The sequence below is a fragment of the Theobroma umbraticum genome, unplaced genomic scaffold, assembly GCF_002168275.2.
Source record: "Theobroma umbraticum cultivar Fairchild unplaced genomic scaffold, ASM216827v3 scaffold_81.0, whole genome shotgun sequence".
Taxonomy (NCBI): domain Eukaryota; kingdom Viridiplantae; phylum Streptophyta; class Magnoliopsida; order Malvales; family Malvaceae; genus Theobroma; species Theobroma umbraticum.
In genome coordinates this window covers 3,507,839-3,529,543 of record NW_018397268.1, presented here as the reverse complement: position 1 = coordinate 3,529,543, position 21,705 = coordinate 3,507,839, and the positions used below count along the sequence as shown (strand labels likewise).

The window sequence follows — 21,705 nt, the reverse complement described above, 5'->3', positions numbered from 1 at the left end:
ATTATAATTTAACCTCTTTAGAAATATGTTTCAAGTTCCTATTAATCATTCAATTATTCTCTTGAAAACAAATGACATAATATCTAAAATAGTCTCTAAATTATTTACGAAATTTCAAGTAAATTTTTGTTCTTTTATTGCATTTAGTGAAATTCTTGTATTTTTATTTTCAACCAAATAAGTCTTTATAATTAATGGTTGATTTAGTTAAAATGTCATTTACTATTTTATACCATGTGACGTTAATGTTTATGTTGAAATATCATAATAGATGATGACGTACATAACATGTTATGGCATAAAAATATAATTATATGATATTTTTTAACATTTACGTAAAAATCATATAAATATAAAATGATAAGTGATATTTTGATTAATAATAATTAATCAACCATTAGCTATAAGAACTTATTTAACTTAAAATAAAAATACTAAAACTTAATTGAACGTAACAGAAGAATGTGCCCTTATGTGAATTTTTTTGAAGATTATGTCAAAACAAAGATGTTGCTGATAATTTACATATCTAAAACAACAATATGTACTTTTTTTTAATGCAATAAGCTTCTAATTAGATTGCAAGATTATAGCTAATCCACTGCAAATAATATTTTACTAGGTCTAATAACCAATCAAATTCCAAATCTTCTGGTCAGTTAAACATTCAATGAAAAAATGGGTTTTCAGCAATTATCAATGAAATATAATTCAAAGCCAACTGACCTAAGCAACTGGTCGAAAACCCAGTTCAGTTCAACTCAGAAGAATAAGACATTAGCAGAATCATCCAAGAACAGCAAACTGAGCTATGCTCTTTCGGTCTTGGCAAATGGGCTTATCTGTGAGCCCAATACTTACCAAGCTACAAAACCCTACTCTTTAGCCAGAAGCTCAGAGCCGAAGCATGCAAGCGGCGGCTCTGCTACGTCAACGCAGGCTCTTTCGAGCAATACATCAAACACTTGATACCACTGTCTCATCTCTCAAGTTTCTTTGTTCCCGAACAGCTGATAACCTTCAAGGACAAACTTCAGAGCCGAAAACAGATGAACCCAAGTGCTTATCTTCGAGAATTGAGAGACTTCCTAAAGGAGAAACAGTTGGGTCAGCATTTAAAAGCTGGATGGGTGATGGGTTTCCTGTTCATAGAGGGGACATTTTTCACGCTATTAATCGTTTGAGGAAGCTTAAATTGAATAAACGTGCTCTTGAGGTAAATTTCTCTCTCAGTAATTAGTCTAAAATTTTTGGTTTTTATAGTTTCTGTTTGATTGCTAAGAAAAAAAAAAATTGTTCCAAAACAGGGGTGGAGCTTAAACTCAACTTTGTCAAATGTTAATAAGCTCAGTTGCATGGAAATATTTCTATCTTTTTTTCCCCTTTAAGAAGTACATAATGCTGAAGAACTTATTATTTAAAATATTGAGTTGTTATTTTGTCTACATTTGAGAACTACTATGCTAGAATCTTAAAGCAATATTATGGCAAACAAATAGAAAAGGCGTTGCATTTCATTAGTTGAGCACTTGACGCATAACATGTATATTATAGAAATCTATTAGCTTTGGCACAAAGTGTGTAACCCCTTTGAAATTATGTGCCTTTGTACTTAAAGTTCAAGGTATGACAAGTCTCTGTTACGGCAGGGGATCTAACACTGGGGATTTCATTACTTCTGATAGGCGATGGAATGGGTGATTAGAGAGAGACCATACAGGCCGAAAGAATTAGACTACTCTTACTTGTTGGAGTTTACAACTAAACTCCATGGGATATCGCAAGGTAAAAAACTATTTAGTTGTGTCCCTCAGGAGTTTCAGAATGAGTTGCTCTACAATAATCTTGTGATTGCATGCTTGGATAAAGGCATGATAAGGCTTTCGCTCGAGTATATGAAGAAAATGAGGGAATTGAGGCACCCTATCTCGCACTTGGTTTTCAACCGTCTGATAATCCTCCATTCATCTCTGGGCCGCAGGAAGACCATTCCGAAAATTCTAAATCAAATGAAGGCGGATAAGGTGGTGCGACATGTCTCCACCTACAATATTCTGATGAAAATAGAGGCACATGAGCACAATATTGAAGGGTTGGTAAAGGTTTTCTATGATATGAAGCGAGTAGAAGTTGAGCCAAATGAGATATCTTACTGCATACTAGCTACTGCACATGCAGTGGCAAGGTTATACACTGCAGCTGAAGCTTATGTTGAGGCTGTGGTGAAGGCTATGACGGGGAATAACTGGTCGACACTAGATGTCCTAATAATATTGTATGGGTATTTAGGGAAGGGGAAGGAGCTGGAGAGAACTTGGGGCACCATCCAAGAGTTTTCCCATGTTAGGTCTAAAAGTTATATGCTGGCAATTGAAGCATATGGTAGGATAGGGCAGCTAAGTCAAGCTGAAGAGCTTTGGTTACAAATGAAGTCAATAAAAAGGTTGAAATTAACCGAGCAGTTCAATTCTATGATATCTGTATATTGCAAACATGGGCTTATAAGCAAAGCAACTGGGGTTTTCAGAGAAATGAGGATGAACGGATGCAAACCAAATTCCATTACCTTTAGACACCTTGCTCTGGGGTGCTTAAGAGCAGGACTGGTGGAGGAAAGCTTGAAGACTTTAGAGATGGGTATGAATTTCCCAACAAGCAACAAAGTCAGGTGTTCAACACCATGGTTGGAGACCACTTTTTTTATGATTGAGATTTTTGCTGATAAAGGTGACGTAAAGAATGTTGAGAAGTTGTTTGAAGAGCTTAAAAAAGCTAACTATACTCGGTATACCTTTGTGTACAATACTTTGTTCAAGGCTTATGTGAAGGCCAAAATCTATGATCCAAATCTTTTGAAAAGGATGATTCTCGGAGGGGCTAGGCCAGATGCTGAAACCTATAGCCTACTGAAGCTTGGTGAACAGCTTCAAAGATGACTGTAAGCCTGTAATCCTTATGATTTGTTGATTGTATTTATTCATTTCAAATGATTCTTCCAAGGAGAAAGAATGTTATGTATATTATGTCAAATTATTAACTCTCAGGTTCAAGTACTCTCAATACTATATTTGGATTCATTCAATTTTTAGTCATGATGAATTATATTTAGTAAATTAAATTAAATTTAATATTCAACCATATTTTTTGAGAAAACGAATAATTTTTATTAAAAAAAATAAAGATTTACAATTATAAACTCTCTCAACAAAACTGTTCTGTTGTACCTGTAACCATAACTGCCTATAATTCACAAGTCAAACTAGACATGAATCTATTACTTTGGATTTCTTCCTGGGTTGCGCAAAACATTCGTCTCTGTTGGAAAGGCAGTGAACCTCTCATTTTGTGGCATAACAGCTGCATAAGGTGACATAAATCCAGGATACATACCGGCCAAGTATGGATTATAGGCAGAGTAGTGTAGAGGCGTCATATAGCTGTCAACTGCAACATATTGGGAGGTTTGCCACTCTGGGTAAATTGGCACCATGGAGACCTTCCTCTTCCTTTTCTGTCCCGTCTCACCCGAAATTACTTTCTTCTGTTGCTCTTCTTTTTCTGCAAGGAGGAACGCTTCCTTTCGATGTTGGCTCCTTCACTTTTTCTGAGGCGTGTTGTGGGGGAGCAATGATCTCTGTCTTCTGATCAGCTTTTGATGCAGTATCCTGAATCGCAAAGCTGGCTCCACCATTGTCAGAATTCCAGTTTCCAGATTGATCCAGAATTCGGTTGATCATATCTCTAAGAGTCACATTAGGCAGAATATCAGCGGCCACTATTTTCCTTTGGGAAACACAACCAGACTCGGAAACAATGTGATCCCTTGAGCACTTGTCACAAAAGCTACTGAAACAGCACTTTGTCAAAGCATCATCTTTCATCACCTTCTTACACAACGGGCAGTAAAATCCAAGTGGTATCATATTATCACCCAAACAATTGCTAGAAATGGAAGCAAAAGCCTTTGAATCTGCAGTTGTAGGTTTAAACCCTTTTGAAATCATAACTGGGATCCTAATTAGTAGGGCAATGTTGAATATGACGTCCTGCCACCTTACATCCATGTCCAACGTAGCCATATAGTGGAATTCGGCCCATCATCAATTTTGTCTTGCTTACCGTGGGTGTTGCTTGGATTCGTTTACAAGAATGGAATCCAATCAGAATCAGGTTCAAAATCATGTTATTATTATTATTTTTTGTTTGTATTTCTTTTCTCTGAAATTCAATTAGAACAATCAAATTACAAAACACTAAGTTTATGTGATTATCAAATATGTAATTACTGTAAATATAAGATTATAGCCTTTAGTATATATGAAAAAATGATAATTATAAAGAATATGGTAGTTGAAAAGATTACATTGTAATATTTTATTTGAAAGCACTTCATTAGAAATATAATATAAATTTATAAAATTATTATTATGTATGAAAATATAAAATTGAATTAATTTATGTTCTTTTTAATGTAAACTTTTAATTTTTCAAATTTTATCCTTTAAAAATAATAAATAAATATTACTTAAAATGATAAAAGCCACAAGCAAAAGACCCACAAAGATTCTCTATACTCATGCTTGAGGGCCCGCACAAGTCTCTTCTATAGATGGCTTCATATTATAAGATATATTTGGTTCTTTCCTTTTAAAACATAATTCTATATTGTTTCCTAAATTCAATATAATAATGTTTGCGAATTGACTTAATCTAGGATTTCAGACAGTTTAACTCAAAGATTTTAGGTTTAAATTTTGAAATAAGAAAAATGGGAATTCAATTAAAGTTAATATAAATAAAAAATTATCAAAAAATTGAGAAAAATTAAGATCTTCGGATATAAAAGAAAAATCAAAGGTAGGTAAAACTAGTTCAAATACAAGCCTTAAATCTTGATAACTATTCCAAGATTAAATCAATTAATCAATCCAAGAAATCTCCTCACGAATTTCTTCTTCTTCTTCGGGAGTAAAATCACTCTTGATTCCAAAAGTTTGACGAACTTCCTCAACGCTCCTGCACTGTTTAATCACATCCGCAACTTGTTTGATAACTCGTTCCAGCAAGCTGTCAATGCTGAGATAGTCCGCAGCTAAGAGAAGCGCATAAAGACTGTCTTTATCGACGTCCACAAATTTCGATTCCCAATTCTCGAGTTCTTCTTCGTCTGATCCGTCGTTGTTTTCTTCCCACTCCCAATTCTCGACTTCTTCTTTGTTTGATCCGTCATTGTTTCCTTCCGACTCCCAATTCTTGGCTTCTTCTTCGTCTGATCCGTTGTTGTTTTCTTCCGACTCCCAATTCTTGGTTTCTTCGTCGTCTGATCCGTTGTTGTTTCCTTCCTCACATATTTCTGACTCCCAATTCTTGATTTCTTCTTCGTTTGATCCGCTGTCGTTTTCTTCAACATAATCAACATGTTTTTGACACCATTCTATTACATTCCTTAAGGTCTTGCTATGCACCGTGAGCAACGGAATCACACCAATGTCGCAGCCGGCTTCGACCACGTTCTTGATCAGCTCCGATTGTATGGCCACGGATTCTTCGACCTCGAAGATTTGGTTGTCCTTGCTCTTCAGCTTTAATACCTTACCAGAATTATTGGACGATGACATGGTGTTCTCGATAGGTTGAAGGAAAAACTCTCTCCAAGGCAGAAAATTGTTTTGTTGATGTAGAATCACAATAACTTGTTGGAGAGAGTTTAGGAATATTTATATATAACTTACATAAGGTTTGTACCCTAAGGCCTAATCCTTCTTGGAGTTGGTTTATTTTGTTATGTGTGTATTAATCCTCATCTTACTGAATCAGTTGAATGTAATTGAATTTATCAATACCACTAGGGATGTAAAGGAATAAAATCCTATTTTTTTAAGTATCTTACCCTGAATCCGTTTAATTAAGAAGATACCTGCATTCTATTAAAATTCCAATAAATTAAAAAGATACTCGAATCTTGTTAAAACTCGAATAAAACACATAAATAATGCTTTTCAGCAAACCAAAAACCATGTTAGATAAAAGGATGAAAAAGAAAAATCAGAAAATCATCTCATTAACCTATACTGCAGACTGACAATTATGGTTGTTCATGAAAAAAAAATAAATTATACAACAAATTCCAAATCCTATTTCTCCCAATCCAGAAAAGGAGTAACCCACAAATTTTTAAAGGGTACCAAAGCTTCTGAAAACAAAGTCATGATTCCTCTTCATCAGCTTCAGCAGCAGCAATCTCAGAATCCAATTTGTCTATTAGTTGCTCGCTTACATGTTTTGCTACAGAAATCATGTCAAGAATAATGCTAGGATCGAGGCCAGCGCCACCTCGTTTGGTAAGGCCACAAATGCGCCCTTTCCGGTTAATTGAAATTGAGATAGCTGAGCTCATTTGGGATTCCTCTTCTGAAGTAGCATCGACAATATTGTGCCTCCCCACCTAAAGAGCAGAAGGCAAGAAAATAAAGGTGAAATAGCAAACCTTCAAAAAATATTGAGAAATTTTAAAAGAACAGCAAGCTTTACCTTCGTCAGTGTAACAATGACAGGGATGCCAGATGTGTCAAACCGTAAAAACTCCTCGTCACTTATGTTGACTTCAGGTTGCTCATCACCTGATGTCTCGGATGCAACATTGACCTTTGGAATGCCAGTATTGCTTAAAGCAGCCTTTGCAAACAACAGAGTCGATTAGTTAATTTTGATTTTTCAGAACCAGTAAAATCACCATGTGTATCAAAGTAAACTAACAAAAAGGCATTTAAAGTGAAGTACAAAAGGAGGTTGACAGAAAAGAATTTAGATTAGAATTGTGGGAAAGGCTATTTTACTTCAACCCTTCACTTCAATATGAAGCACTTATGTGAACATGACAAAACTCAAGCATATACCTCATGGAAACTTTGACAACTGTTAGATTGATGCAAAAATAGACACCTAACTGTGCCTGATACCATTAAATATAGGATCTAGGCAATCAAATAGTTACAAAAATTCTAGGGACTAAGGGTATTATTAGGAGTTGATTATCAGACAGATCCTCACTCAATTTGACAACATAAGTTGAGAAGTCAGACTGGAGCACAAATGCTAGGATAATTGCTTTTCATCAAATAACAGGTATAATTGCATTTCATCAAATAACAGGTATAATTGCTTTTCTGTACTTGCAGTTCATTTGAAATTTAAAACCCAACCAAACCCGAACCAAGAGAGAGAAGAATAAAATGTCAGATAACTAAAATACCTTAATGGCAGCACCAAGGGCATCTAGCAAATTCCCGTCTGAACTAATAACAAGCCCATCAATATAGAGATCCCAGCAAACTTTTCCTTCCACAATTACCAGAGATGAGGGATCAATTCCAGATCCTGGCAGAAATGGTTTAAGAGATTATGTTACTAAACTGAAGAAAAGCAACAAAAGCTAAAATAACAATGAATTACAGTGACTAAGCAGAAAAAAGAAACAAAACAATGAATTACAGGAGAGTGACCATCTATGAGAATGTCAACCTGCTCCACTTTTACCACCTAAGAGGCAACGCTGCAGAGCAACTGAGAGTTCTGTTGACAACTCCTCACCCCCTCTACCCTGTGCAAAATAGAATACAAGAACTTAACTCATAAAACGAAGCAATAATGGATTAAGAATAACATGGTGAAAGACAAACGACAGACAAACCTTGATTAGTCATAATTACAGAGTACTATGTATAAAAGCAAAAGGAAGAAAGTCAAGACTAGAACAAAATTAGTCCCTGCTAAAATAACAAATGCCCATTTACTATGACCAAGAGGAAAGGAAACTCACACGCCCAAACATCACAAGTGAGATTCACAAGTTGAACCATCCAAGAAAAAGATAATGGCATGCAAGTGAAATCCACAAACACTCTAAAGAGGGCCTAGAACTTTCCATTTACAACTCTTCATAAAAGATCATGTTCTCCAAGGAAGATTTTTGAAAATACATTCATGGATGTATAGTAATTATGAATGCATTAACACCAACAAAGTTAGTGTATGATGAAACTTGAAAAACTATTTGCTCTTCCAACTCACCCCATATCATTTTCTATGTAAACAGAATTACAATTTTATCTTAACCAACATTAACAAAGAAATAAAATGAAAAACCAAGTAGATGGTGGAATATGAAAATATTCATTTGACTTCAACCAATTCAATCAACAAAGGAAAGATCCAGCTGTAAAGCCAAACCACCTCAAACATTGGTGCTGCAGTTGGACTACAATCAACATATATAGCAATCTTTCCTTTGTCAGGTTGCAATGCACTTGGTTTTCCAAGCTCTCCCTGCAAAAACATAAATTAGCAAAACAATATTATGGTGCACCTAAGACAAGAAGGAAACATGAAAAATCTTCAAATTTTGGCGTCTAGTGAACAAAAAATACCTTGACACTGGCAATAACATCAGTTGCACCAAGCCTAATTCTTGCTGAACCATGTGCCTGTCATAATCCTTTTCAATGAAAATTCATCTCAAAGAAAGTTAAATAGATATAGTGTTTGTTGCAGTTGAGAGAATTTAGTCCATGCCTGAGGAATAACTCCAGTTTCAACATATATGGGTCGGTAAGTTAACCTTTTTCGACCATCGGAACGAAGGTCTTGAGCAATTCCACCCTGTATGAAATGTTTTTCTCCAACAGAAAGCCCCACCATTCCTGTAAATCCACAAAAACAGAGACGTAATCATTCTGATCATGTGGAATGGGCATATTGATGTATTTCAAGAATACCCAATGTTTTATTAAGCTTGTCGAACAAGTAGATTGCGGAATTCAAAGCTAAGAAAATGAAAATGGAGAATTAATGAACTAAGAAAAAAATACCTTGAATAAACTGAGTTTCACCTTTCGCGTCCACTGCAGAGATTTCGATAGAAATTGAGCTTTTTTTTTAAAAAAAGAAAGAAAGTATGAGTAGGGTTTTGGGCGGGAGAAGGAACTAGTGAGCCAACTCAGAAATAATTAGGGTTTTAGGGGTTTAGAGGGAGTTGGCCAATTGGGGAAACAGCTTTACGTGGCTTCGACAAGTCCCAGCCTGTAGATAATTTGTACGTTTATTTTTCCCACGCTGGGATCCGTTTTGTTTTGAAGTAAAATATTTTTAAAAATATATTTTCAAGATTTATGAGTTAATTTTAAATAAAAAGTATTTTATGAGTTAATAAAGTTAATTACAAAAAAATGTTTTATGTTCTTGAAAAGCTTAAGGTATTTTTTAAAAAATTAAAAAATATTTTTTATTAAATTTATGAATATAAATATAATAAATAGTAATATTTAACTTTAAAAATTTTAATTTAAAATATTGATATTTAAATTATACAATGTAATTAAAATCAAAAAAATATTTTTTTAATGAAATCATTCAATATAATTAAATTTTTTATTTATAAATTAAATTAATTTTGATTAATAATTATAATAAAAAATATTTTAATGATCATCATTTGATGAATAGATATTTATAATAAGTTTATATCTTACTAATAATTATAATAAAAAATATTTCAATAATTATTATTTAATAAATATATATTTATAAATATAAGTTTTGGATATCTTACGTAATGGATGATTATATATATTTTTATAATTATGATAAAAAGTGATAAGATGAATTTTTTTAAAAAAATTATAATTTATTTTCATTACACATATTTGGTTAAATGCTTTGCAAAATATCATTACTAATTTAATAATTTTTATTTTCATTTTTAAATTTAATTCCAAATTAATGAAAATGAAATATCAATATTGTTTTGTAATTAACTCTTACTTATTATTTTAACACCTAAATAACTCCATTATGATGAAAAATAATTTTTATAAAATGATCCAAATAACAAAAGATGTTTTCAACTGTTTATTCAAATAACAAAAAACATTAAATTTTTCTGTTACGCACAAAAAAGTTTTCTCCAACAAATCATTTTTCGGTTACTAAACAGATCCTTATTTTTACTAACTTTTAATAATTATTTAAAAAAAATTTTGAAATCAAAATATTCAAAATTAAATATAAATAAATGGATTAAAAATAATTTTCAATTATTATTTTTATATAACTTAATTCTACCAATTCAACCGCAATGATCCTAGGTATGACTTGCAAATAAAAGTTTCACCTTTGTTTATAAACATTAATTTTTAAAATTATTTTTTTCTTTCACAATTATAATAGCAACTAATAGAAAATGGCGAAGCCTCAGTTACATTAAATTAAGAAAGAAATGGTGAAGTGCTACATTAAAATGTTTCATTGCGTTCTTAATATTAATAATAAAACATGTCTAACGTCAAATTCAAATAAACCAAACATATATTTTTACCTTAATCATAAAAATTAATTATCATTAATCCAAATTATAATATACTATGTCACCTCCTATCATGTCTTATCATGATTAAAAACTTATTTAATATATAATAAAATATTAAAAATTTTAATTAAATACAATTAAAAGTTCAAAATTCATTTAAATTTTCCTTTTTTGGGTATTATGCCTAAAAATTTTAAAAAAAAATCAAATCTCAAATTTAAATATTAACATGCGCAAGTTTTATTAACTTGATATTGGATTATTTATTTAACTTGTTTTTGACTCACTTCATAGAATGAATAATAATTGTAATTTTTACTATTATAAATAATTTGATAAAAATAATAAATTTGAAAACCAATGTGAACAAATCCATCTCGATGAACCTTGCCCTAAGAAGAATTCAAAAATTATTATAAATAAAGACCACATTCATCTCCTCAACTAGTTTTAACATATTAACACCAGGCTACTGGAAACGTAGTTAAGGCAGGGAATTCCATTACAAAAATTCCTTAATACTAAACACCTAAACATTAAATCAGTACCACAAGCACAATATGCTAAGAGAATATTATTATTTTATATAAATTGAATTAGCCATCGTACTCCCCCTCTGCAAACTTGTTCTCCGGATAAAACACGGCAATAACTTGATTTCCACCAAATTTCCGACCATTCATAGCACCTTGAGCTTTCTTTGAACCTTCGACGTCCGAGTACTCCAGAAATACCTAAATAACACCGGAGATTTACAGTCAGTAACATAGGGGAAATAAAATAGGAAATCATCCTGCAGGTTCATCAAAACAATGCATTCACTCGCAATTAGGTTATATACATAAGATGACAACTAGACAATGATGGGATAAATAAAAGTCTTCAAAAAAACAAAAAACCCTGGTAAAAAGAGTCAACTGACCTTCCCTACACCTGGGGCTGCTTCTCCACTTGGGTTTGGGCGTGGGATGACAACATTCACCAATGCACCTGCATATTATGTGTAAAAATTTCGAATCTACAAAATGAGGAAAAAAAGAAAAACATTTTTTTTCTGGAAAGAATTTAAGTCAGAGAAAGCATTATCAAGTAAATATAGATAGAGGGTTAGGAGTCTTCTGTCTGTATGTTAGGCTTGATTCTTTATAGCAGAATGTGGAACAAGAAAGGGCTGTAAAACAGAGATATAAACACAAAAGAAAATAAAGAAAATTAATAAAAATATATGAGACATTTCATGTTAAAAAAGAGGGCCAGAGAAGAAAATGATGCATCAGTTTGTTTAAGAATTTTACCATATTTTCCACCCTCTTGTCTCATGTCTTCCACAATGTCTTCATACTCCTCATCATCTCTGAGATCATCTACATTAAGTGCTTGAGTCAAGCACACAACCTTTGTAGGCACACCTTGTGGTTGCAAAATAAGCCTCTGAAAAACAAAAAGAATCAGATTTAGCCTACAAACCACACCTAACAACAGCCTGAAATTGCAGTTTATGTAATGGTATAAGATTTTTAAGAAAACAATAATATCTAATCCCACCTGCAAAGCAATCTGCTGCTGTGCATGCTGGAGTATACTATCTTGCTCTGGCTTAGGCTGGGTAGCACCCTGGTTTGCTCGCCTAACAGTGAGCGTTTTATCACCCATTTTAATCCCATTTAGAGCAGCACAAGCTATATCTGTAACTGACAGGTCTTGATAAACACAAAAAGCATAGCCTTTCGAGTTTCCAGTTTCTCTATCTTTTACTAGATCAAAACCTCGAAGAGGCCCAAAAGACTCCAATAGCTCCCTGATCTGAGCTTCTGTGAAGTAATACGGAAGCCCGCCAACAAATACGCGGTCTGGACCCTCAAGCCCACCAGCAGAACCAGGAGTTAGACCCACAGCAGCTAGATTAAGACTGGGATTGGGCTGGCTTGGACCAAGAGTTGCAGCAAGCGAGGGATTATAGTCACTAGGTCTCCTCACCTTCACAGGTGCTCCCTGAAAGTGCAAACAGGTCAACATAACATATTTTATTTAAACAATTTCAGCATCAAGATCGAAAGGAAAATAAAGATACCTCAAAAATAATCCCATCTAAAGCCATTGCATTACTGGCCTCCTCAACAGATCTCATCTCTACAAAAGCAAACTTCTTTTCATGGTTTATGTAGACATTAACTACAGCGTCCCCTGAAAATAACACAAAAATATGAGCAACTATAGAAGAAATAAGGCAGGTAGTTCAGTCATGTTAAAAACAAATAAAACCCTTAGCATACCTGGACCAGCAGTGTTTCCAGCAATTGCGGCCATGACATGGCTAAAGAATGTTGCAACTGACTGTAATATAATAGTAAGGGTCACTATCGGCTTTATATGCAAGCATAACAATAATAATGCTACAACAGTAGAGAGTAAAACCTGTTCATTTGCTGTAGGAGGAAGCCCTCCAACGTAAACCCGACGAGCATGCCGAGTAGCCTGAAATCACAAGATAAATTCTATAAATTTCTGTAATATAAGAAAAATATTTTCTGAAGAACAGTATGCACTACAATGTAGGCATAATCCTGCTAACCTGCTGAGTCATTGCCTGAACTGGCATTACAGGGAGAGCACCAAATGGCTGCAGCAAAACCAAAATAAAACAAAGTTACAGCACATACAGCAAGCTCAAAAACTGTCAGGTGCATAAGAGAAATATATACCTGACCGGTTGCAAGAGGAAACATGTTGGGAAACACTCCAGGTAAGGTTGGGCTAGTCCCAGGAATCTGGCCTGAAAGGAAATTCGGATTTAATATGAGGACATAATTATAAATCAAAATCATATTTGTATAGCAGTTGATCTACATAAAGACTTTTAAGCCTCATTTCCATAGCATATCCAAGCCTCTCACAGTTTTAGAGATAGAAAAAAGAATTCATCACATGCAAGTTCTGGAGGAAATATTTAGCAAGACTACCAAAACAGGCAATAGTTGCCAGTTGAAGACGTACAATACCATCAAAACTGGTGCATTGAATCCTCCTTGTACATAAAAGCTACAGAAGTCGGCTCACGCCATTGCCTTCTTACAACATAGACAAAAACATAGAAACAAACAAACAAACACCAAACACAAGACAAAACCAAAGCTCTCTCAGTTCCAGAATTATTTCACCAAGTAAAAAAATTTAAAATAATATTATAACCCTTCAACAAGATCACTGCTTAAAAGGTGATATATACAAATGGAAAAAAAAGGTACAGCTTACCAAAACCACACCAGTATTTTGATACGAAGTTTCCACACTAGATCATCCAAAAACAAAAATAGCAGTTAACAAAGTATAACAATATTAGTTTTATACGAAAGGCATATCTACCTGCAGCAGCTGCTGCTGCAGCGCCAGCAGCTAACATTGCTGAAGCTGGAGGGGCCATGTCAAAACCACTAATTCTTTTGCTGCCAGAAAGGAAAATTCGAAGTTAGCATACCAGGAGCCAGAATATTTATCTGAAGCTATCTTAGTTTTCTAATGTAGTTCTTTTAGGATCTACCTCTTTGAGCGTGAGCGTGAACGAGATCTTGACTTTGATCTGTGTTCAGATCTACCCCTTGAACGAGATCGGGACCGGCGCCTATGCCTGTCCTCCCTGTCTCTATCATAGTCCCTTCTTCTGTTAATAACATTTGAGCAAATATAACTCATTAACAAATAATGATTAGCAACAAAAAGAAAAGAGCAACATTCACAATAATTCATATTACAGATGAAATTACCTGTCATAGTCTCGACTCCGGTAATAATCATCATCATCCCTATCTCTTCCCCGATCCCTCCTCTCACTTTGTTCCCTACTACGATCCCTATGACGATCTCTGTGATGGCGGTCCCGATCACGATCCTTTTCTCGATCCCTATCCCTGTCCCTGTCCCTATGGCGATCACGGTCCTTGTCCCTTTCCTTGTCACGCCCTTTCTCTCTATCCTTTTCCCTACTTCTAGAGGACTCCCTCTCATAATCCCGAGATCCTTGCTGCAAAAGGTGAAAGTTGCATTTTAACTTATATCACTAGAAAACCAATTTTCAGAGCACAAACATGAAACTCACATGAGAAAGTTATTTTGCAGGAAGAGCTTTTTCTTTCTATCATGAAGAATATGCCTAGACCTCATTTAATCGTGCATAGCTTCGAACAAAAATTAAGCTGCCTTACTGTTATTTTTTTCTAGTTGCTAATTGCTTAAAAGCAAAAGAAAATGATATAAACTAAAATCGTCATTGATTTAAAATAACTAAAAGACTAAAATTTAACACTAATTCTAAGGCAATTGTTCAATCTAAAAATAAAATTATATATTTTTATTTCTAATTCTTCAAGAATATTCCTTATGCTAAGATAACAAACAAAACAATACCTTAAAATTTCATTTAGGGTAAAAAAAAAATGGAAATCCAGCAAAACTACCTTAAATTTCAAAAAAAATTCTTCTAAACAAAAACTAAAAGAACCAAAAATCGATTCAAAAAAAGAGTAAAAAAAGAGAAGGCAAAATTAAGCTACATTTCAGGCGATCTAACCTGAGATTTGGAATCGTTTTGATCATCGGGGCGAGGCTGTGGTGAAGAACCTCCGGCATAACTGTTATCGAGGTTGTCTCCGTTGCCTTGGTACCGCGCTTCTTCGTAATCAGTCATTTTCTTCAAATTGGTAACGGCAAAATCTCAAAATCGAATTCCCAAATCCAAGACTTCGATTTGTCGGCTGGAAGAAGAGGAAGAAGAAAGCAATCATGAATTTTCACTAGGGCACATTTGTAGAGCAACAGGTTCCAGATTAGGGCTTATGTGTTTTAATTTCAATTTTGGGGGCTTATAATCCACTCTACCTGGGTTTAACAAATAACATAATCCATCTGGCCCAAAACACAGCCCATAAAACCTAAAGGATCGTTGTCCTGCATTGGGCCTTTCTTATATCTTGATTCTGGAGCTTTAACTTTGATGGTGGTTTACATTGCAGGACAGTAGGGGCTACATCTACACTTTCAACGCGTAAAATACACGTCTACAAGAGCCTGCAGGGGAGAGAGATTCACCGTAATCCGGATCAACTTCAAGCGTGATATCACTTATCAGTGACCTACAACTCCAATTTAAAAGATATATCTATTACGTGAAGGGAGATCATATTTATAAATATAAAATCATCTCATTTTCATTGTTATAAAATCTGTGACATTATAGGAATTGTTTTAACCTTTTATGTCAATAAAAGAAACTATTTTCTTACATTTGTTTGTTTTGTTCATCGATAACGGTATGGGATGAGCAAAAGCATCATTCCGTGTAAGGAAAACTTAAAATCATTTCTTTTATGCTTCATAATGACATACATGTTCACGCCATGTCTGCTTCTCATTCATGTTCACGCCAGGCAAGCTTCATAATTGAAACATAAAGTTAACGCAAAGGCCGTGGGGAAACTACAATCTAAACTGTTGACTGGAACGAAAATGACATACAAATGCACCATTTCATGTCTCAATTCACCGCAGTCTTTCCCATTAAACTCATGTTGGCTAGGATAAGAAAATCAATCTTACTGCTTTGGCACCTTTTCATAGATCAATTTGCAAATCAGAAGAAACAAAAGGGCTGTGAAGTGAGTGGAACATGGCATAAAGCAATAACATATAGATCCTTTTCTACATGGGGATGTCACTCCTTTTGACATGATTGTCAGATATAAAATCTTAATGGTTACAACCAATCAATCGAGTATGTGCAGGTTTATGTGCTGATAATAGCAACTGAATGTCTTCAATCGGACTCAGAATTATATCATAGAGTAAGAATACATCAAAGGGTCACGTATACCACAATATTCACAAACTTAATATTACAACTATCCAGAACATTAAAATCTATGTAGTTAATTCAGTCTTACAGTCCTCCAATCATGAAGATGATGGGCGGGGAAGTCGCTTAGCAATTTCCTGCCAAAGTAGATGCAAACCCTTCAATCCCAAATCATGGATAAACCTTGACAATGCGAGAACAATTCTAGATAGGGTTGCCATACACTTAGATGACAAGAAACTATGCATTGATGGCTCAAGTACTTCATTGACATAAAAAGAGGTTATCAATAACAACAAACAAATAAGTAAGATGAACAAGTATCAGGAAGTTTCCCTACACCTAAAGTGTAGCGTGAAAAAAAGGCTACACAGATTTTCGTGACGCAAAGAACTACTATCCAAATTTGAACAGAAAGTACACACTAATAGTAGTGATCTTATATTAGAATGCTGCTGACAAGTTCAAGCAATTCCCATTAAGAGCTAAGGAATAGGACCTGATTTTGGAGACTCTGATACTATCAACATTAACTGTAAAAATGACACCAAGGACGGTGCTTAAAAATTATCAAAAAACTAGTAAATCATGCGACATATAGACTAAAATCTTTCCTGGGAGACTGTATATTTGATCACATTTAAGTTATCTTTAGTAACTCCTATAAAAATCTTGACCTTGTCAAATGTCAGAAAGAATGAGAAAATAACTTTCTATGAACCTTCCAGAACTGATACTAGTGCACATAGAGTATTAATAATTAATCATTTAATTGCTGTATAAATATATAGAAGAAATACCTCGAACAACTGATTTATATTGTCTGCAGTCTTGGCAGATGTCTCAATAAAGAACATCCCATTCTTCTCTGCATAGTCAATGCCATCCTTCAAGAATAAAACAGCACATGTTAGAAGATAAATATACATTCTGCACGTATAAAGGGATCTCTATTCATTAAATTTTGGCACTAACTTGAACTGGTACTTCTCGATTCTCATGAAGATCAGCTTTATTACCAACCAAAGCCATCACTATATCTGGGCTTCCATGTTTTTGCAGCTCCTGCCAGATGCTAAAATACATCAATCTTTTGGCAACTTAAGAGCACAAAGACTCTTGAGTTTTAACAAAGTTAAAGTGACACATTAGTGCAGAATAGTCTCCTTTCCCTTTGAACTTCTAAGATAAGAGAATATGAATGGAAGTTGAAAATTTACCGCCATAAAGTGCTCTATAATTACCTTCAAGGCTTTCAGGAAAGAAAGCAAAAAAAGAAAAAAGGAACAAAGAAATGAAAAGAGAAGGGAGGGATGACCAAAATTTGGGTTGTGACTCATTTAGAAACTGAATCCAAATTCAGACTCTCTCAAGGGGAAGCAGGTAATCAGATGACCGGATTAGCCAGTTGCATTACCATCTTAAGCAGATGCATTGTTCTCAGCATGCAAGAAATCTAGATTTTCCCTCTAACAAAATGGCTTGACTAAATATCATATTATGGGGACCAATCCATCAATTGAAATGTACAATAAAATTTTCTTTTTAAATTAGTCCATACCCATGGACAAAACTTCTTCATGAAAAAAAGACAAAAACCATTTCTAGAAATTCTAGTAACCCAAAAGAATGCGAGTTCATTTTGGCATACACTGCAGAAATATCAAAAACCGGAACTGTCACACTACCACCCAGAAAACAGGAAACAACAGTAAAATTAGGGAGAGAGGAACACATCAACTGGATAATTTGCAGTTTGCACTATAACAGACAACACATACAACTAGTAAATATTAAAATATGTCACACCAAGCCAATATGGAAACTGGAAAAGTTTCTTCAAATGCTCTTCTAGAGAGCTTCACAATGTCAAACCTAGACCTTCCATGTGATATGTTTATCCCACGAAGAATACTACTCCAGATCTATGTAAAAGCTTATTCTTATCAGAAATGCAGCCCTAGACAACAGTGTAATTGTACAAAATGTTTTTTGAAGTTTTACTACCTCAGCCAAACCTTTCATCACATTCTAAAATGCAGGAAAATAATCATAATCCTAACAAATAAAAATTAAAGGAACAGAACGAGAAGCAGCCCTACCCCATTAACACCCCCCTCCCCCCCATCTCACTCTCTAAAAAAAACATAAAACATAAAACACTATTGCAATCGTCAGAAACTACCTTAACCCAATATTGTGCTTTGGTGAATGACTCTGGGCTAGTTATATCATACACAATGACAGCAACTCCAGCTCCTCGGTAGTATAGAGGTGCCAATGCAGCATACCTGAAGGAGACAAAGTAAACAATAAGCTCTTTCCTGAAAAAGGAGTGTTCATAACAAAGTAAAATGCATAATGTAAACTAAATTATGATTTCAGTTACAATACAAAAGAAGTAAGGTGAAAGGATCACAATATCATGCACTTTTCCTGTGAAAGTTATAACATGAACTTACATATCAACATGGCATTTGAGAACCATACCTCTCTTGTCCAGCTGTGTCCCATATTTCAAACTTAACAGTAGTTGAATCTTGCAAAGCTATTGTCTGGGACAAGAATGAAGCTCCAACAGTTACCTGAAATAATAAAAGGTCAACAAATCAGATAAATCTCATCATAATAGAACTTTTTCACCCTTAAAGAGAGAAGGAAGATGCTAACATCAATCAGATTGAGTATGGTTGAACAAAATGTAGCTCAAAAGGAAAGCCAGATGGGGCATGTTACAAGCTGATGAATTAAGAAAATACACCTTACCTTGGATGTAGGGTCAAACTGGCCACGAACAAAGCGAAGAACAATACAACTTTTCCCAACTCCAGAATCACCTAACAAGACCAGCTGTGAGCAGCAAAAGAATATTCAAAATTCAGTTGCATTGTTAGAAAAGCAAATATCAGCAGCAAATCAAGTGTGATAAAAAAGAAAGGTCAAAACAAGCTTCTCCTTTCTCAACAGATTTTTTTCATATATTCATCTTACTACAACCAAGATAATTCAAATGCTCCAGATGTTCATATTTTCTTGAATTAGGTTTCTAAAGATGAAATCAAGAGCCACCTTGAATCTTCAGCTAAGCTTAAGTATCCTTCTATACCAACTTTGTTATCAAAAAGAAGGTAGCCTATAACTTCTGAAGACTTAATCAAAAAGCATAAGAAAAGTATCACCTTACTGAATACTTTATTGCATATTTAGTTCATAATTGTTATATTATTGACTATATTCATGTGATTTGTGCATCTTAGATTGTTACCATCTGCATGAAAAGTAGTGTATTGCAGTTTTTATTCCTTCATATAAGAAAGGCACAGCAAGCAGCACATCTTTCAAGTCCTACTTGTTGATTAGAGACTTTAGTTTTATAAAGGTTCCCCACAATGGATTGTCTTCCTGCTTCTTGCTTGTTTAATGAAACAATAGAATTTTCAAATGTACAAGGTCCTATGATTTAAACGGTACAGACCTCCTATGGTGTGACATGCATCAGTTATGGAGTTAACTGAGCACCATTTGACTGAAAACTCTTAAATGCAAAAAAACTAAATATTAGGTGCTTCATGAGACTTTATGAATGCCTTAGAAACAATAGAAAAATTTGTTTAGGAAGAAACCTTTAACCTTAGAGAAACTTCCAAACATTTGTGGGGAAAAAGAAATTAAAGTAAGCACATATAGTAACTTGAAGCAAACTAAGATATGGATAAGACGCAACACATTTTTACATGTTAATCAATGCAAATGGAAAAAGATATCAGGCTGGTTGAGGTAGTGGAAAGAAAGGATGGCATGTTGGGGTTTTAATGGTAGCAGATTTGGTCAGTGTAGATACAAGTTGAAGTGGTGATGTCATAATTACTAGTAAATGGAGATCATGATGGTAGTAATGAATGTATATTAAAGAAATAGTAGGTTAAAAATTACATAGCATCATTAGATCCAGTTTGAAGTATCAATATATCAGTTAATCTTTTAAATGATATTTTCAAAATTAAGTGCTAAGTTGAAGAAGCGACCCAAACATGCTTAGAACACTGCTGTTAAAAATGTGCTAAAATATTTGCATTTAAATTGATTAGGATTTTAAATTTCATAAATGCATCCTAACTATAATCTGAAACGTGTAGCTACCGAATGCTCGTTAATTTTTAAACTGATTATAAAATCTTGAGTCCTTTTATCCCATCTTCTAAAGAGAGGCTCTAAGTGGCATCCCCAAAATGATTCTGAACAAACCAAGATGCCACTTACAAAACCCCAAAAAGAGAGCTATAGAACTAAACTATACCAATGTGCAACAAAGTTGATATGTTCAACTGCTAATATCTTTAAAAACTTACAAGAATTGAACACTTTGGCTCATCCTTGGCCAATAACAAATCCTTAAAAGAGTCATTACTGTCTAATATAATGAGCAACCTCAGATCTTAAAGCAAACCAACACAGATATCAACTCATTTCAGATGTTCTAACTTTGAACACGACAAAATTCAAACCAAAGCAATGATGTAAAAAACTAAAGTAAAAGTAAAATACTGCCTCCAAAACCTTTCTACTCCACCTCTTTAACCACATCAATATCTCAAATGTTCCAGAAAAAATAAGTAAAACTATGGAATACCGAGCTAAATATTTACCTTTACACGTAGATTTTTGGCATCAGGCACTCCAGAATTCTCTGCATTGTTAAGTCCAGTCAAACGCCCAGAACTCCTACCTGCAACCAATCGAAAAACCCACAAAAAAAATCAAATTTAACAACAATTCATAAAAGGTAACCAAATTCCAAGCCTTTTAACAACATCCAAACCTAATTACCACAAACCAGAACTACATCACCAGCTACTAAAAATCCACAATTCAGCTATCAAATTTTTCAGCTCAAAACCCAAAGAAATCGACCAAATACAAAGATAACATATTTCTTCACAAATCAATGAGTAAAACCCTAGAAACTAAAAACCCCAAAAAGCCAAAAAAAATGCAAAAAAAAAAAAGTCAACGTAATCGGATAGGGATTTTGCCTGGAAGAGAAGAAGCGCAACCCATGAGCTTATAAATTATAAATTACAATATATCTCTATATATGATTGAAATTTAGGGTTTTAAAGCAGTAAAGAAAGCTTGAAATTTTGATTCTTTTTTTGTTTTTTCTTTGGTGCAGAAATGGGAATTTGAGACAGCTCGTTACTGGTCATCGGAGACGGGAACACTTTTGAGCATTTTTTTAAAATATTTTTTTATTCATATTTTGCCACGTGCTCAAAAATTGGGACCGAAGTTAGGTTAGGTGGTGTCATCAACTGTGGCCAAAACAGTTGGGACTTCTTTTCTTTGTCTTATATTGTATTCTCTAGTCCTCCCGCAATGTGTGGTTGAATTACACATAATAACTGCCTTTATTTTCCTCGTTTTGTTTTTCTTGTCAGCCTTTTTTCGTACACATTTCTTTGCCCTCACCAATTCTGCAAAGATGCTTATGCCTTTG

General features: G+C 34.1%; 5 protein-coding genes and 1 pseudogene across 8 annotated transcripts; 1 reads left to right on the top strand and 5 right to left on the bottom strand.

Annotated features, from left to right (window-relative positions):
• The first annotated feature begins 665 nt into the window (after nucleotides 1–665).
• LOC110425243 (Tetratricopeptide repeat (TPR)-like superfamily protein) lies at nucleotides 666–3,050 on the top strand. The gene is made up of 2 exons (XM_021440101.2): nucleotides 666–1,216; nucleotides 1,686–3,050. Exons 1-2 carry the CDS (start codon nucleotides 908–910, stop codon nucleotides 2,934–2,936), a joined length of 1,560 nt encoding a protein of 519 aa, XP_021295776.1. The 5' UTR covers nucleotides 666–907; the 3' UTR covers nucleotides 2,937–3,050.
• A 224-nt stretch (nucleotides 3,051–3,274) lies between these two features.
• LOC110425524 (uncharacterized) lies at nucleotides 3,275–4,079 on the bottom strand. Its single transcript, XM_089785122.1, has 2 exons — nucleotides 3,536–4,079; nucleotides 3,275–3,444 (listed from the first exon to the last, which is right to left on the bottom strand). The coding sequence occupies exons 1-2, from the start codon at nucleotides 4,077–4,079 to the stop codon at nucleotides 3,275–3,277; spliced, it is 714 nt and encodes a 237-aa protein (XP_089641248.1).
• Nucleotides 4,080–4,780: 701 nt separating this feature from the next.
• On the bottom strand, nucleotides 4,781–5,855 carry LOC110425138 (SKP1-like protein 11 pseudogene; annotated as a pseudogene).
• Nucleotides 5,856–6,049: 194 nt separating this feature from the next.
• LOC110425137 (3'-5'-exoribonuclease family protein) lies at nucleotides 6,050–9,079 on the bottom strand. 2 transcript variants are annotated; one of them, XM_021439955.2, is made up of 8 exons: nucleotides 8,868–9,079; nucleotides 8,572–8,699; nucleotides 8,427–8,483; nucleotides 8,233–8,325; nucleotides 7,522–7,595; nucleotides 7,253–7,377; nucleotides 6,532–6,675; nucleotides 6,050–6,445 (listed from the first exon to the last, which is right to left on the bottom strand). In XM_021439955.2, exons 2-8 carry the CDS (start codon nucleotides 8,595–8,597, stop codon nucleotides 6,206–6,208), a joined length of 759 nt encoding a protein of 252 aa, XP_021295630.1. In that variant the 5' UTR covers nucleotides 8,598–8,699; nucleotides 8,868–9,079; the 3' UTR covers nucleotides 6,050–6,205. The 2 variants fall into 2 exon arrangements, with proteins under 2 accessions (XP_021295630.1, XP_021295629.1); XM_021439954.2 differs by having other exon boundaries at nucleotides 6,052–6,445; nucleotides 7,522–7,600.
• A 1,677-nt stretch (nucleotides 9,080–10,756) lies between these two features.
• On the bottom strand, nucleotides 10,757–15,211 carry LOC110425242 (splicing factor U2af large subunit B-like). 3 transcript variants are annotated; one of them, XM_021440093.2, is made up of 13 exons: nucleotides 14,928–15,211; nucleotides 14,125–14,381; nucleotides 13,902–14,021; nucleotides 13,727–13,806; nucleotides 13,066–13,136; nucleotides 12,936–12,983; nucleotides 12,779–12,838; nucleotides 12,637–12,697; nucleotides 12,435–12,547; nucleotides 11,909–12,355; nucleotides 11,659–11,794; nucleotides 11,286–11,353; nucleotides 10,757–11,097 (listed from the first exon to the last, which is right to left on the bottom strand). In XM_021440093.2, exons 1-13 carry the CDS (start codon nucleotides 15,042–15,044, stop codon nucleotides 10,960–10,962), a joined length of 1,716 nt encoding a protein of 571 aa, XP_021295768.1. In that variant the 5' UTR covers nucleotides 15,045–15,211; the 3' UTR covers nucleotides 10,757–10,959. The 3 variants fall into 3 exon arrangements, 2 of the variants coding, with proteins under 2 accessions (XP_021295768.1, XP_021295767.1); XR_002445999.1 differs by having other exon boundaries at nucleotides 11,017–11,097; nucleotides 11,286–11,534; XM_021440092.2 differs by having other exon boundaries at nucleotides 12,637–12,838.
• A 791-nt stretch (nucleotides 15,212–16,002) lies between these two features.
• On the bottom strand, nucleotides 16,003–21,430 carry ARA6 (Ras-related small GTP-binding family protein). The gene is made up of 8 exons (XM_021439852.2): nucleotides 21,242–21,430; nucleotides 20,855–20,934; nucleotides 18,975–19,058; nucleotides 18,699–18,793; nucleotides 18,394–18,499; nucleotides 17,184–17,273; nucleotides 17,009–17,095; nucleotides 16,003–16,345 (listed from the first exon to the last, which is right to left on the bottom strand). The coding sequence occupies exons 1-8, from the start codon at nucleotides 21,264–21,266 to the stop codon at nucleotides 16,307–16,309; spliced, it is 606 nt and encodes a 201-aa protein (XP_021295527.1). The 5' UTR covers nucleotides 21,267–21,430; the 3' UTR covers nucleotides 16,003–16,306.
• Nucleotides 21,431–21,705: the final 275 nt, after the last annotated feature.